The following is a 14236-nucleotide window of genomic DNA, read 5'->3' as shown; positions in this document are numbered from 1 at the left end:
GACCTGAGCTGAACTTGGATGCTCAACCGGCTGAACCACCCGGGCGCCCCCCGACTGTGTAACATTTGAAGGATTTGATCAAACATGTTACTTTTCTAGTCAGAAATATATATACTTCATATGTGTAATCTTTCAAGACTGTGGTCTGGAGTCAGACGCATCCCTCCTCCTGTCGTCTCTGCCACTGAGTCACTGTACGGCCTCGAGGACGTCACTTTCCCTCCCTGATCCCAGGTCTGCAGGCTGTGAGATGCAGATGAGAACAGCACACCCTAGGGTCTCCCACGAAGAGCGGACACAAGGAATGACCGTGTGTCATTCACTCACCCACATGAGAGGGAACAAGCATGGCCACCCCATTTGGGAGGAGAGGAAGCTGAACTTGGAACAGAAAGCCCTTGGCTGAGTTGCCAGGCAGACCGTACTGGGCCCATGGCCACTTTTGGGGATGGAGCTCAGGTTGCATCTTGGTGACCCCTGGGAGGTCCCTCCTCTCTGGGGACGCTGAAGCCACAGGGGAGGCTCCAAGCAGACTGCCTCTCATTGCTGTCACTTAGGGTCTGTGTAGGCAGCAGCCTCGGAGAATCCCCCCGTGATCCCTACTTACCATGCGCGGCCTTGTGGGACCCCTACCCTCGTGGGCCTGACCTCTAACCAATACAGTACGTCCGGGTGAAGAGATACGACTTCTGTGATTAGATTCCAAACAATTCTGACATTGCAGATTCTCTCGTTGGTTCTGATGAAGCATGCTGTCTGGTTGGGGAGGCTCATGTGGCCAGGGACTGAGGCCCTCCTACCAACAGCCCCAAAGGAACCGGCTGAGACCAACAGCCAGTCAGTGAGCTTGGAAGTGGATCCTTCCCTGCATGAGCCTTCAGAGGAGACCCCGGAACTGGCTGGCACCTTGCCTGCGGCATCGTGAGAGGCCGGGAAACAGAGGACCCGCTGAGCAGCACCTGGAGTCCTGACCCACAGAAACGGAGATAATAAACCCGTGTTGCTTGAAGTGGCTACGTTTGGGGTAATTGGTTACGCAGCAATAGCTAGCAAATAGTAGCCTGCTTTCTCCTGCCTCAGGCAGGCCATCCCAGGGCATCCCTGAAGCTGGGTGACATTTAGGGGCACCTGGGCGGCTCAGTCAGCTGAGCGTCAGACTCTTTTTCGGGTCAGGTTATGAGTCGTGGGATCCCGCGGCACGAGCCTCTCTCCCTCCCTCTGCCTCTCTACCTCACTCACTCGCTCGGTCTCCCTGCCTCTCAAATAAAACAGAAAACAAAACTGGGTAACTATTAGCCAGTGCCATCTGTTTTCACAGGATGCACAGGGCGCCTTTGGCCCAGTGGCCGCTAGAGGCCCATCAGACCTCCGTGCAATCCGCCCCCGGCCCCGCCCACCGGTCCCGGCCCCGCCCCTCCGGCCTGCGGGCCGCCCCGCCCCTCCGGCCCGCGGCCCCGCCCCGCCCCCGCCCCAGAAGGCCTCGCAGGGATCAGGCCCACGCGTCGCGAGCGCAGTCCGGTATCTCGTCCCCGCCGCAGCATGAGCGTCCCCGCCGCGCCCCCCATCTTCGCCCCCGGCGAGAACTGCAGCCCTGCGTGGCAGATGGCGCCCGCGGCCTACGACGCGGCGGACATGCACCTGCAGATCCTGGGCAAGCCGGTGATGGAGCGCTGGGAGACCCCCTACATGCACGCGCTGGCGGCCGCCGCCTCCTCCAAAGGTAGCCGGACACCCACTTGTAACCCGAGGCCGCAGGACGCTCAGATCTGGGGTCCAGCCGGTTCTCCGGCCGGTGTGCATCGGGGCCTCTCCGTGTCTCTGGTTTTCCCGCCCGTAAAATGAGGCTAGCGGGGAGCAACGGGGAAGTAAAGGGGGTGCTGCAGGCACGGGCTTGCACGCAGAAGGCGCCTCCTAAGTACCAGAAACTTCCAGATGGGGAAGGGTCTGGGTCGAGGGAATGGGCCCCACCATGACCTCGGGCGGAGCTCAGCCGCTGTCTTCCCGTGAGGTCGGGGACGCGGTGGCGGCCAAGCGAGGGGGGTGGGGGAGCGCTGCCCAGGAGTTCCCAGAAGCCCCGCCCCGGCTACGAATAGCTCTGGGAGAGCTGAGGCTGCCAAACAGCTGTCCCGGTGGCCCTGTGCCTCGTTCAGAGCCTGAGGGGTGCCGAGGGCTCCCCAGGTCCCCAGGGGCCAGGCATGGGTCCTCCAGGCCTTTGCACAAGCAGTGTCCCTGCGTGGTTGGGATGTTTCTATCACCCGTCTCTTGTCCAATGGGGACCACCTCCTCCCCAACTGTTGCAGGCCTCAGGCCTCAAACTCACCCCCCTTCTCCTGCAGAAACTTCATTGCAGGGAGCAGGAGGGGGGAGGCCAGAGAAAAGTAACTGAATCAAGAGATAAGCACCACCAGGGATCAAAGTCCAGGATCTGACCTCCCCACTGGGGCTGGGCCTAAAATCCGCTGCCCACGCCTCCCTGGCTTGCCACCCTCTCTGGCCCCTGGCCGGAGCCCACGCTGTTCCCTCTCAGGGCCAGTGTGTTGTGTGTCACCCTCCGCCTCTGCCCCACTTGTGCTCTCCTGTCCTTGTGGCAAACGTTTCTCTCTGCAAAGACCCTGCCCTCGGGCCCCCTCCCTCAGGCAGCTCCCCCAGCCCCAGCCCGGCGTGTGATGCTGGGATCTTTGCCCAGGGGGCCGGGTTCTGGAGGTGGGCTTCGGCATGGCGATCGCAGCTTCCAGGGTGCAAGAGGCCCCCATCGACGAACACTGGATCATCGAGTGCAATGATGGCGTCTTCCAGCGCCTCCAGGACTGGGCCCAGCGGCAGCCACACAAGGTGCCCGCCTCTGCCTGCACGTCCCCCCTCAGCACTACCCTGTGGGGTCGAGGCCCTTTCCTGGGAGGGGCTGGGGGCCCAGGCAGTGCAAAAATGGAGGAAGTGGTCTTCTCCCTTGGGAGCTCCTCAGCCCTCTCCCTTGCAGCAGGTGGGAAGATCCTGGACCCCCGTGACTCCCGATCTGTTTTCTGTTTCTCCCCCGCCCCAAGGTGGTTCCCTTGAAAGGCCTGTGGGAGGAGGTGGCCCCTACCCTGCCAGACGGCCACTTTGATGGTGAGCGGGCTTGGGGGCTGGGTGGGGGGGAGCCCCTGCCTCATTTTCCACCACTAGCCCCTTCCTTCCTTGGCCTGCAGAGGGACCCTCTAAGGAACACACGCTGCAGTGTTTCACTTGGGGGCACAGATCCGAGAGCCAGGGCCTGGCACTCGGCAGGTGTGTGGACAACTGAGCAGGACCCCGTTCCCAGAGGAGGCAGCACACTGAGTGCTGGGTGAAGCCTCTGGGGTCTAGTCTCCCTGTGCAGACGCTGCTGGTGAGGCTGCACCCGGCCCTGACCGCGTAGCCTGTGACTTCCTATGCAGGTATCCTGTATGACACCTACCCCCTGTCCGAGGAGACCTGGCATACCCACCAGTTCGCCTTCATCAAGGTAGGACCCGCTGGGTGGGATGGTCACCCCCCAGGGCTGAGCGGGGGAGGGGGGGCCTGCCATTCGCACACAGGACACCTCTTCCTGTTTCTCTGACCTGCTGGGATGCAGGAGGCCGCCTTGGGTGATCCCTCCTGATCACTGTCCCCTGCCCAGGACCATGCCTTTCGCCTGCTGAAGCCCGGGGGCATTCTCACCTACTGCAACCTCACGTCGTGGGGGGAGCTGATGAAGTCCAAGTACTCGGACATCACCACCATGTTCCAGGTGCCGCAGCCTGGGAGCTCCCCGTGGGTCTCTGCCCCCCCCCCGAGCCAGGCAGCAGCTGGAGTAGCTTGTGACCTAGGGGGTGGTTCTTGACCTCAGGGGCTGATCTCTTGGGTGGAATGTGAGCTCCAGGAAGAAGTGTGTCAAGACTCTCCCCAGCTATAACACCTTCCTGGCTCCCCAGTGCCCTCAGGATACAGGGATATAGCCCAGCCTCCCCACCCAGGCATCCCCCTCCCTCTGCCCTCCTCCACCCAGCGTGTCTTTATTGGTTTAGCCACGCTGTCTCGGGCCTCGGCTCACGTTCTTCCTGCTGCCTGAGAGGATGTGCAGTAGGCAGCGGCTGGCACCCCATGACAGCAGGAAACTGCTGCCCGAGTCGAGACCCCTGGAGATGCCCCCCCCCCCCCCAGACTGGGGCTCCCTCCCGGGGGCCTTGGCAATTACAAACGCTGTGCCAGGAAGAGTGGGCGCCGTGGGGGTCTCGTGTGGCCTGGCGGCTTGCGGTGACCTGGCCTGTCTCTCCCGCCGCCAGGAGACACAGGTGCCAGCCCTGCTGGAAGCGGGCTTCAGACGGGAGAACATCCACACGGAGGTGATGGAGCTGGTCCCACCGGCCGAGTGCCGCTATTACGCCTTCCCTCGGATGATCACGCCCCTGGTCACCAGGCACTGAGCCCGCCTGGGCCTCCGGCTTGACCACAGGGGGGCCGCAGTCCCATCCCCGTGCCCCACACGGTGCCTTCGCGGCCGGGAGTGCAGGCTCTGGGCTCTCGTGGCCCTGGGTTCAAGTCCCGGCCCACACCCGCAGTGGGACGCAGGGCCAGCTTCCCTGACCTTCCCTGCAAGGGGATACCGCTACCTTCCTCTCAGGGGCACCGAGGGTAAAATAAACACTAACACTGGGCTTGCCCAGCACGGTGCGCCGCACCCGCACTTTCGTTTCCTTCTGCCCCCCAAAACCAAGAGCAGCACATGTTAAATGGATTTCTGGGGAGCCCCCGTGTCTCCGGGCCAGCACGTGACCCTCCTGGCGCCCAGGCCGGCGGACCGGAGCAGCTGTCAGAGCTCGTGAGCCCCTGCCTCCAGTCAGCAGCGGGGGTACAGACGGGGTGCGGAGCCGCATCAGGGCCAGCGCGCCTCTGGTCCCACCGTCAGGCGGGGCCTTGAAGGAAAGCAAACCCTGGAAGCCCGGCCTTGCTGGCGAGGACCCACACCACAGCCCAAGACGTGCCTCCCGAGGCGGGCCGCGCCCCGACTTTCCCACCCCCTGGCACCCACGTGGTCACCCGCTGCCCTCCTCTGTGCCCCTCCACGGGCTCTCGGGCCCGTCCGCTCCCCTCCGTTGTCGGTCTCGGGGAGGCCACGCGCGGGCAGCTCCCACACCTCCCTGAGGCCCCACCGCCCACACGTGGCACGCGGAGAGGGTGGTGGCGAGGTGGGTGCAGCAGGTTTATTGGCCATCCTCAGGGCCGCCGCAGGGGCCGGGGGGGCGGCACTACCTGCGGTACCAGATGCGGAGCCTCTTCTCCCGCTTGATCTTCTTCTGCAGCTGCAGGATGCCGTAGAGCAGGGCCTCAGCCGTGGGCGGGCAGCCTGCGGGGGGTGGGGGGGGGGGCTCAGTTTCCCTGTGGCAGGGAGGGGGGCCCCTTGGCCTAGGCTATCCTGGACCAGCGGCCGCATCGCTATTGCCACGACCCGGCTCAGAGACCCCTGGCGGGACACGTGCGGCCTGCCTCCTGACCCTGGGTCACACTCGCCTGGTGGCGGGCCCTTCAAAGAGTGGGCGGGGGGAGTTGAGGGGGCAGAGCGGCTGGGGGCGGGCAGGAAGGCCCATATGGTCCACAGACCGACGGGCAGCCCTGGAGAAATGCTCCCCTACAGTCCCTGTCCCTAGCAGGGGGACTGACCGGGGCCTGGCCCCTGGCCCGCAGGGGGGTCCTACATGCCCTCCCTACCAGACCGGCTCCGTCCCCCCGGCCTGGGGGCTGCCCGGGGCCCGGCGTGGAGATCCGCAGAATGCGAAACAAATCAACACCATGTTACGGTGAACTCGGCTCCAACGTCAAAAGCCCTTCCTCTGCCTCATGAGATGCCAGGCGGGACTTCGGCTTCTCGGGGGACGTGGAATTGCGGCCTTGAGCACCCCTGCTCCGCGGACACTCGGGCCGGGTGTTCGGCGCCGGCACTGAGAGCCCGTCCGCAGGCTATGCACCAACCCCTGACCTCGAACCACCGGCGGGGCGGATGCCGGGGCCCACGGGTGGCCAGGTAACACACAGGACGCCAGTTACTGTGCACTTGAGACAAACAGTCAGAGCTTCTCCAGTGTCCGTGTACCACGCGCGTCGCAGGAGATGTATTTACTTACGCCAAGACAACTATTACTCGTTTCCCGACAAATATCACGGGGGGGGGGGGGGGGGTTGCCCTGGATTTTTATTTCCTGAATCTGGCCTCCCTGGCAATCTGGGGCCAGGGGAGTCTCGCTCTCCTTGGCGAGAATGAGAACCGTGCACACGGTTCCCTTATTTTTGGCTGTTTTTTTTTCTGGTTTTGTACGCGAAACGTAGTTTAAAGCTGGCAGGTGCCTGCAGCCCCCCCCCCCCCGCCCCCCGGCTCAGGCCAGGCTTCGGCAGCAGCCCGCTCCAACATCTGGATACAAGCCAAGACTCTTCGGGTGGGGAGACCTTCGAGGGGCGGGGGAGGGGGAGGCCGGGGATTCACCCTTCTGCCTGGACCGAAATCTGACCCTCCTTTTGATGGGGGGAGCCCACTGTCTCTGGCGTGCAGGCGCCCCGTGGAGCGGGAGGGTGTGGGCAGGGCTCTGCCGCGGGGGCCTACCTGGGACGTAGATGTCCACGGGCACGATGCGGTCACAGCCCCTCACGACGGAGTAGGAGTAGTGGTAGTAGCCGCCTCCGTTGGCACAGCTGCGGGGGGGGCACGTGAGGGCCACGCTGGCCACCCCGGCCTGCCCTCCCCACCCGCCCCCCCAATCACGGCGGCCTTCCAGGGCACACGGGCGTCAGGAGCGGGCAGGAGTGCGGGGTGGAGGCACAGGAAACAGAATGGCCACCTGACGCCTTCTGCGGGATCAGGCAGAGCAGAAGCAAATGGGCGGACCCCGAACACGCGACGCTCAGGGAGGGAACCAGACGCGAGAGGCCACGCGGGGTGTGAGTCCGCGTGTGTGAAACGTCCAGAACGGGCTCATCCGAGGACAGGAGAGGGGCTCGTGGGGGCCGGGGAGGGGGACAGGGTTTCCTTCTGGGCCGATCGAAGGTTCTGGGATTAGAGAAAATCACGGACCCGCGCACGGTAACGGGATGAACTTAAGGCGGCTCGACACAAGAGCCGAGTGACGCGACCACCTGACGACGCAGGGAGGGTGGCCAGTGGGCGGCACGCGGAGAGGCGAGGAGACGGAGCGCGCACGGGGCAGGCCGGGGCAGGCACAGACCGGACGGGAGGGACTGCGCGGACGGGAGGGACGTTCTGGGGTGGGCAGCGGACGCAGACCCGGGGCTCCGGGACCGCGACGGCGGGTAGCGGGCACAGACCGGCGAGAAACGCGCCGGCACATCACGGGCGTGTCTGTGGCGGGCCCGCCCGGCACTCACCTGCCCATGGACACGACGTAGCGAGGCTCCGGCATCTGGTCATAGACCTGGAAGAGACGGCGGGGTCTGGGCGCGGCTCGGGCCGGGGCGGGGGGCGGGCCGCGGGGCCAGGCCTACCTTGCGCAGGGCCGGGGCCATCTTGTTGGTGAGCGTGCCGGCCACGATCATGACGTCCGCCTGGCGCGGGCTGGCACGGAAGACCACGCCGAAGCGGTCCATGTCATAGCGGGGCGCGGCCATGTGCATCATCTCCACGGCGCAGCAGGCCAGGCCGAAGGTCATGGGCCACAGGGAACTCTGCCGGGGGCCAGGGCGGTCAGCCCGGGAAGGGCGCGGGGGACGGCGCACCGTGTGCACGGCACGCCAGCCACGCCACCCCCCCTGCCCTCCACCACGTGACCTCCGGTGCCGGTCACTGGCCCAGTGTGCCCTCCAGGAAGGTGAAGTGAGCCACCCCGGGGCGGGGGGAGGGGGGCGCAGCACTTCCTCCGTCTGCCCCGTCGGGGACCGGGACGTGGCCCCCACTGCCCGCTTCGTGCTAATACAGGTGGCAGGGCTTAGGCCACACAGCAGGCCGACCCTGACAGCATCGCGGGGTTCCACCACCACGAGCAATGCCACGCGGGGCACCTCCGTGCTGTGGCTGCACAAGAATGTTCGCCGTGGCCCCACTCTTACACACAGACAGAAACAGCGGGGGACTCTTAACGGTGGCCGGCCCCTGGACACCCCCGGCACACCAAGAGGAGCTACTGTCCTGCGAAACAGGTGGTCAGTGGGCGGCGCAGACGCGCACGATTCGAGGGAGGGGACCCAACACGGACGGCTCTGTGGTCAGTCCTGGGGGCGGGGGAGGGTGTTCAGGCTTTTCCCAGGAAGGAGCCCCTGTTCTTGGCCTGCACAACGTTCCCAATTACAAAAATCACTCGTATATTAGAAGAGGAAAGAGGGAGGGTGGGGCGCCCGGGCAGCTAAGTCAGCCAAGAGTCCAACTCTCGCCTTCGGCTCAGGTCACGATCTCAGTTTGTGAGTTCAAGCCCCGTGCCAGGCTCTGCGCTGACAAGGCGGGTCCTGCTTGGGGTTCTCACTCTCTGCCCCTCCTCCACTCGGTCTCCCTCTCCCTCTCTCAAAATAAATAAGCTTTAAAGAAAAATTAAAAAAAAAAAAAAGAAGAAGAATGAACAGAAACAGAAAAACTACAGAGGGCAGGCAGGCCATCCTCTCTGGGGGCCAAGGGAGGGACCAGGAAGCAGGGCAGGGGCACCGAGAGGACATCAGGGCCAGGAGCAGCCAGGGGCAGGTGCGCACGTGTGCACGCACACGCGGCAGGAGGCCCGAGGGTCGGAGGAGGGGGCGGGGGCTCACCCGGCGGGCCCAGTTGATGAGGTCGTCCAACTTGGCCACCACATACTCGCCCCGGCTGCTGGGAAGCGCGGTGGGTTTGGGGACCACGGCTCCAGCCTTGGACACAGCGGGCTGGGTGCTGGACACAGAACACAGAGTGCAGGGGAGGGAGGGGACGTCAGCCAGGCGGGCATCCGGACAGCCTGCAGCCCAGAGCAGCCTCTCAGAGGGCAGCACCAAGCTGGCCCCCAGCATCCGGGCCGCCAGGCCGGGGGCAGGACGTGCCTGCTGAGCGAAGGAAGGAAATGAAGGGCCCTTCTGGTCTGGGGAAGCGCAGCCGGAGTCTCAGGTGCGCCCTGAGGGCGGGGACCGTGCCGTATGACCCTCCTGGGTGGAGGGAGGGACTGGAGTCACCATGGGCAGCTGCCGTGCCAAGGGGAGGCTTTCGGGTGTGTGCAGGTGCCCGGGAAGGCTGGCCTCACCTGCTGGGGCTGTCAGCGGCCGCGCTCGAATGGACACTTCGACCCTGCAGGGCCACGCCCACACCGGAGCTGCGGGGAGAGGGGGTGCACGTGAAGAGGAGCCTGGGGTGCCCCGCGACGCTGTCACAGGGGCCACACTAGGGGGGAAACTTCACCCGGGGCCAAATCTGGCCCTCTGCCTGTTTTTGTAAATAAGGTTTCATTGACTGGCCACCACGTCCACCCATTCCTGCTTTTCTGCAGCCCTTTTCACAAAGGCCGAGCTGAGTGGTCTCCACAGAGACAACCTGGCCCTTCGTGGAAAAAGTCTGCCGAGCCCTGGGCTGCAAAGTATGTGGTTTTCGTTTTATAATTCTCTCATTTTCCCCTTTACTTCACACCGAGTGTGTATTTTATGCCCAGGAAAAAGTCCTTATCAAAACAGGGCAAACTCAGCCCAAATCCGTGTGCTTCTCAAAGCCTCCCAGCTCCCTCCATTAGGAAGAGCCTCTCCTGAGCCTGGCCATGTCCCGGGTCCCATGGCACGGGAGGTTTGACTTCCGGGCTCCGTCCACCGAGAGGGCACGGTGGCCACCTGCCTCCCCGTCCTAAGGGGGCCTCCCCGAGGCTGCGATCTGAGCAGATGCGCCAGACGCCTTCCCGCAACAGGCAGCAAGCGAGTTGTGAGGGAACCCGGGCAGGCAGGTGCGGGTCTGAGTGGCGGCTCTGCCACCACGTGGACGGTCCCCACTAAGGGGCCTGAACCCCACCTGCCGCGGGACACCGTCAGCCCCAGCGCTGCCCGACTCACCGTGTGACCTTCGGCAGCTGGGCCCCCTGCCCGATGCTGCGGAAGGGCCGTCCCAGCTCCGAGGTGCTCTGACCCACCCCCTGCCCCTCCCCTGGCCCCACTGAACCCTCCGTGTCAGGGCCTTGAGGTGGGGGAGGGACACACAGACACTCACCGCAGAGCAAGGATCTGGCGGAGAAGGCCGGGAGCTGCGGAGAGAACCGTGTGGTGGAGGCGATGAGCCCAGGCAGCAACACTGGCAGTAAACCCGGGACCTAGATGGGCCCGCAGGGTCCGGCCTCCGGGAGCTTCCCCACAAGTTCCCCCCCGCTCCTTTCCTTGCTCCTACCCTTGGTCTATCTAAATTCCCCTTAACAAACCCTTGCGAAGAGAGCTCTTTCAGAATATGAGCCACACGGTGTCACTGCCCTGCTCGATACCCCAAGCCCTGAACGAAAAGCCAAACCACACCAGGACCATCCTCCCTTTCCTCAAGCAGGTCAGTGTCCCTCCTGCCCCAGGGCCTTTGCACCTGCAGCTTCCGCTGCCTGGAGCACCCTGCCCCACACGTGCACTTGGCCAGCGCTTCCTACGGGCAGGCTTCAGGTCTACACCAGCCCCCCCAGACTCCCTCGATCCTGTCACCCTGTGGCGTCTCCATGTGTGTGTTGTGCGGTGCCTGTCTCTCCCAAGACGCGGCTTCCCTGGGGTCCTGTGACTTGGTGCCCCACAAGTGTGCGCGAGTAAACAAATCCGCAGACACCAGCCAGGCTCCGGGCTCCGGGCCCCGGGCCGGGGCTCTGAGGTTTCGGAGGCTGGGCCTGAAGACCAAGCTAACCGCCGGGGCTCCCCGGCGGGCCGCCCCTCTCTGTGCCTCGGTTTCCGCAGTTGGAGACTGAGGGCTCCGGATGAGCTCACAGCACAGCAAACGCCCTTCCCCCCTCAGGTGCCGCCAGATCTCGCCGCTCGGCCCTTGGACCACGAACGCACCACCCGGGCTTCGAAACAGAGTCCTGACCACGGTGTCTCCGCGCAACCGCCTTCCTTCGCGCTGTGACTTCTGTCCTGCGCGTTCAATCCCTAATCCGGGGACGGGGGTCTCTGCAGCGGGACGGGCTGGACACCGGTCCCCGCCCGGCCGGACCGCGTGCCTGTTTCCTCGCCGTCCCCGCGACGCTCCCCTCCCGGGCAGCCCCGCGACCCCGCGACCCCCGACGCACTCACCCGCCAGCGCCGCCATGTTGGCCTCGGCCTTCAAACAACCCCTGCGGTCCGTCCGCCTTAGCGCTCCGGGTCTCCAGGGCCGTCTCCCAAAGCGGCTCGGCCGGGGCGCGGAAGCGAGGAGCCGGGCCTGGGACGTTCCGCCCGCGCGGACTTCCTCCTGACGCGTGCCGCCAGACACCCCACGCGGGACGGGCTGACGCGGGGGAGTGGGGGGGGGGCGCGAGGAGCGTCCCGGCAAAAGAAGGGGGGTTGCTCGCCGTCTCCTTACCTCAGGAACAAAAGTCCAAAAGTGCGTCCCTGGGTGGGCTCGAACCACCAACCTTTCGGTTAACAGCCGAACGCGCTAACCGATTGCGCCACAGAGACGGCGCTGCCGCCCGGCGCCCCGCGAGGCTTTAGGAGGCGCGCGCGGCCGGGACGCAAGGCGCCGGCCGAGGCGGCGCGCGGGCGGCGGGGTGCGGCGCGGCGCGGGGGAGGACTCCGGGTGAGAGCGGCCCCTGCCGCCCCGCCGAAATAGCTCAGCTGGGAGAGCGTTAGACTGAAGATCTAAAGGTCCCTGGTTCGATCCCGGGTTTCGGCAGCCGTTTTGACGCCCCTGCAGAGAGGGAGGCCCCCTCTGCTTGGCGGGCGGGGAGCTGCTTCCGCCCACCACCACCACCACCCCAATGTCACCCCGGGCCAGCGTGGGTGGGGCAGAACCCAGAACGGGACCCTCACAACCCTTGCCCCACCCCCTGGACCACGATTCCAGCCCATTCGGTCAAAACCCACCAAACAAGAGTTCGCAAAAACACTTGCGGCTTGCGTGTCACCGAATTCTTAAGATCCTTCTGCTGGATTTTACACTTGGGGACGCAGGCTCATACCTGCAAGCGCAGATGAGCAGCAGGCTGGCCTCCAGGCGGGACAAGTCGGTCGCGTCCTGGAGCCCCCGCTGGGGCCGGTCACGAATGCCGGGCACAGCCGGCAGGTCTGGCTCCAACGAGGAGCTCCAGGCCCCTTCCCATTTCCTTCCCACTACCCACTAGCCTGTGGAGCTGGATTTCTTTTTAAATTTAAATAAACTTTGCATTTCAGAATAATTTTAGGCACGGAAAAGTCGCCAACACAGAATTCCCATGTACCCAACACCCAGTCCCCTGTCTTCAGCACCTGCGGCAATTCGCGAACCAAAGTGAACATAGAGAGTATTAATGGAAGTCTGAGCCTTATTCAAGTTTCATTTTCCTGGAACGTCCTTGCCCCGTGAGCGAGGAGAGCAAGGGAGGAGAGCGAGCTACCCGGAGCGGAGCCCCCAGCCCATCTGACGGCTACCCCATGAGACGCCAGAGTCATGGCCAGCCTGCTCTTGGGTTTCCAATCCACCACTAGGTCCTGGGGTACTCCGTTACTCAAGAGAGGGCACCCGCAGGGGCAAAGGGCATGCGAGGCTGGTTGATGGAGGGGGAGGGGAGGCGCCCCCCCCCCCCGGAGCCTGATGGAGAACCCCCCCACAAGGGCAGGCCGGCTGGGGGAGAACCTGGAACGGGGACAGCATGCATCCGGCAGGGAACTGTGAATTGGGGATCGGGGGGGACCCGGGACGGTGGGGGATGGGCAGTTTCTTGAACAGATGTTCAGATTCTTACCCCGTACACGGTACGTGACTTTTGTTTTTTGTAAAGTTTATTTGTTTTGAGAGAGAGCGCCAGTGGAGGAGGGGCAGAGACAGAAGACCGAGGATTCCAAGCAGGCTCCGTGCTGTCACCTCAGAGCCCCACACAGGGCTCCAATCAATACGAACCTTGGGACCGGGCCCTAAGCCAAAATCAAGGGTCAGATGCTTAACTGACTGAGCCACCCAGGCGCCCTGCTTTTAAGATTTTACTTTTAAGTAACCTCTAGTGGGCCCGATGGGGGGCTCTAACCTACGAAGAGTCAAGGCACCACCTGAGCCAGCAAGGTATCCCCACCCCCACCCCCCCAGCACCGAAATAATTCAAGATTCTTTTTCTAGATAAGCAGTAGACTTGAAGAGGTACCGAGGTGCGTGCAAGGACATCCCCATCCCAAGAAGTAGGGATGGGGGCGAGCGGTGACCACAGGAAGAGGTGGGACTGTTGCTTTGCGCCTCTGGGCCGGGGTTTTGTTTTGTTTTGTTTTTTTGTTTTTGTTAAATATTTTTTTTAATTTTTTTTTTTTTTAACATTTATTTATTTTTGAGACAGAGAGAGAGCATGAACAGGGGAAGGTCAGAGAAAGAGGGACACACAGAATCTGAAACAGGCTCCAGGCTCTGAGCTGTCAGCACAGAGCCCGACGCGGGGCTCCAACCCACGGACCGCGAGATCATGACCTGAGCCAAAGTCGGACGCTCAACCGACTGAGCCACCCAGGCACCCCTGGGCCGGGGTTTTGAAACGAACCTCCCCTCCGTGGACTTCCAAGTACAACCTTCCGTCAACTTACAGTAAATAATTCATTTGAGCACGGATGTGACAGGTCGCTAGATGTCTGGGACTCTGTGCAAGGTCCGGCCAGGTGAAACTAAGTCAAGATCCTTTATGTGGCAGGTCACCAAAGGTCAGGGTCCCGAGCTGGGGACGCTCAGGCCATCGGCGTGACGAGACCTGCCCCCTTTCTTTGTGTCGGGGCAGGAACGGGAGCCTGGCCTCCAGACGAAGGCCGTCGTCTGCAGGAACCGGCTGGAGTGGCACTCGCGGCCCCCACGGCGCGACCCCATGGCCGCACACACAACGACCTCTGCCGTTGTGAGTATGACATCACAGCTCTCCAGGCAGATCAGCTACCCCTGGGGCCTGCTGGTGAGACGATGCTCCGCGCCAGGCCAGACGCGGCCACGCGTAAAAATGCACGCGATGGGACACTGTGGTGGCGGGCTCGCACTGTGACGCGCGCCCCACGCGGGGACGGAGTGGAACGAGGCCGTCGCCAAGTGTACGTTCCACGTGTTCTCGTGCGCGAGGAGTCACAGCAAATGCTACAGCACGAGATACCGGAGCGACACCGCGGACTCAGGGCCCACCTGGGGACAGACGCAGGTGAT

General features: G+C 63.9%; 2 protein-coding genes and 2 non-coding genes across 4 annotated transcripts; 2 read left to right on the top strand and 2 right to left on the bottom strand.

Annotated features, from left to right (window-relative positions):
* The first annotated feature begins 1461 nt into the window (after positions 1–1461).
* GAMT (guanidinoacetate N-methyltransferase) lies at positions 1462–4678 on the top strand. Its single transcript, XM_043590127.1, has 6 exons — positions 1462–1720; positions 2687–2832; positions 3042–3105; positions 3414–3481; positions 3638–3748; positions 4284–4678. Exons 1-6 carry the CDS (start codon positions 1540–1542, stop codon positions 4422–4424), a joined length of 711 nt encoding a protein of 236 aa, XP_043446062.1. The 5' UTR covers positions 1462–1539; the 3' UTR covers positions 4425–4678.
* Positions 4679–5179: 501 nt separating this feature from the next.
* Positions 5180–11291, bottom strand: NDUFS7 (NADH:ubiquinone oxidoreductase core subunit S7). Its single transcript, XM_043590128.1, has 8 exons — positions 11191–11291; positions 10142–10175; positions 9198–9266; positions 8737–8854; positions 7489–7668; positions 7372–7418; positions 6593–6681; positions 5180–5344 (listed from the first exon to the last, which is right to left on the bottom strand). The coding sequence occupies exons 1-8, from the start codon at positions 11204–11206 to the stop codon at positions 5247–5249; spliced, it is 651 nt and encodes a 216-aa protein (XP_043446063.1). The 5' UTR covers positions 11207–11291; the 3' UTR covers positions 5180–5246.
* A 191-nt stretch (positions 11292–11482) lies between these two features.
* TRNAN-GUU lies at positions 11483–11556 on the bottom strand. Its single transcript has one exon. It is a non-coding gene; the product is annotated as a tRNA-Asn (tRNA).
* A 141-nt stretch (positions 11557–11697) lies between these two features.
* TRNAF-GAA lies at positions 11698–11770 on the top strand. Its single transcript has one exon. It is a non-coding gene; the product is annotated as a tRNA-Phe (tRNA).
* Positions 11771–14236: the final 2466 nt, after the last annotated feature.

The sequence above is a fragment of the Prionailurus bengalensis genome, chromosome A2 (genome assembly GCF_016509475.1).
Source record: "Prionailurus bengalensis isolate Pbe53 chromosome A2, Fcat_Pben_1.1_paternal_pri, whole genome shotgun sequence".
Lineage (NCBI taxonomy): Eukaryota > Metazoa > Chordata > Mammalia > Carnivora > Felidae > Prionailurus > Prionailurus bengalensis.
The sequence above is the reverse complement of the archived record's forward strand: the minus strand, read 5'-3'. Positions and strand labels throughout refer to the sequence as shown.

Excerpts from the sequence above, each read along its gene's own strand:
- NDUFS7 (XM_043590128.1), bottom strand. Across the intron at positions 8,855-9,197 it reads GCCGCTGACAGCCCCAGCAG|CACCCAGCCCGCTGTGTCCA; the intron begins GTGAGGCCAGCC and ends TTCTGTGTCCAG. Across the intron at positions 5,345-6,592 it reads CGTGGACATCTACGTCCCAG|GCTGCCCGCCCACGGCTGAG; the intron begins GTAGGCCCCCGC and ends CACCCCCCGCAG.
- GAMT (XM_043590127.1), top strand. The coding sequence starts at position 1,540 with ATGAGCGTCCCCGCCGCGCCCCCCATCTTCGCCCCCGGCGAGAACTGC. Across the intron at positions 1,721-2,686 it reads GGCCGCCGCCTCCTCCAAAG|GGGGCCGGGTTCTGGAGGTG; the intron begins GTAGCCGGACAC and ends ATCTTTGCCCAG. Across the intron at positions 3,106-3,413 it reads GCCAGACGGCCACTTTGATG|GTATCCTGTATGACACCTAC; the intron begins GTGAGCGGGCTT and ends CTTCCTATGCAG.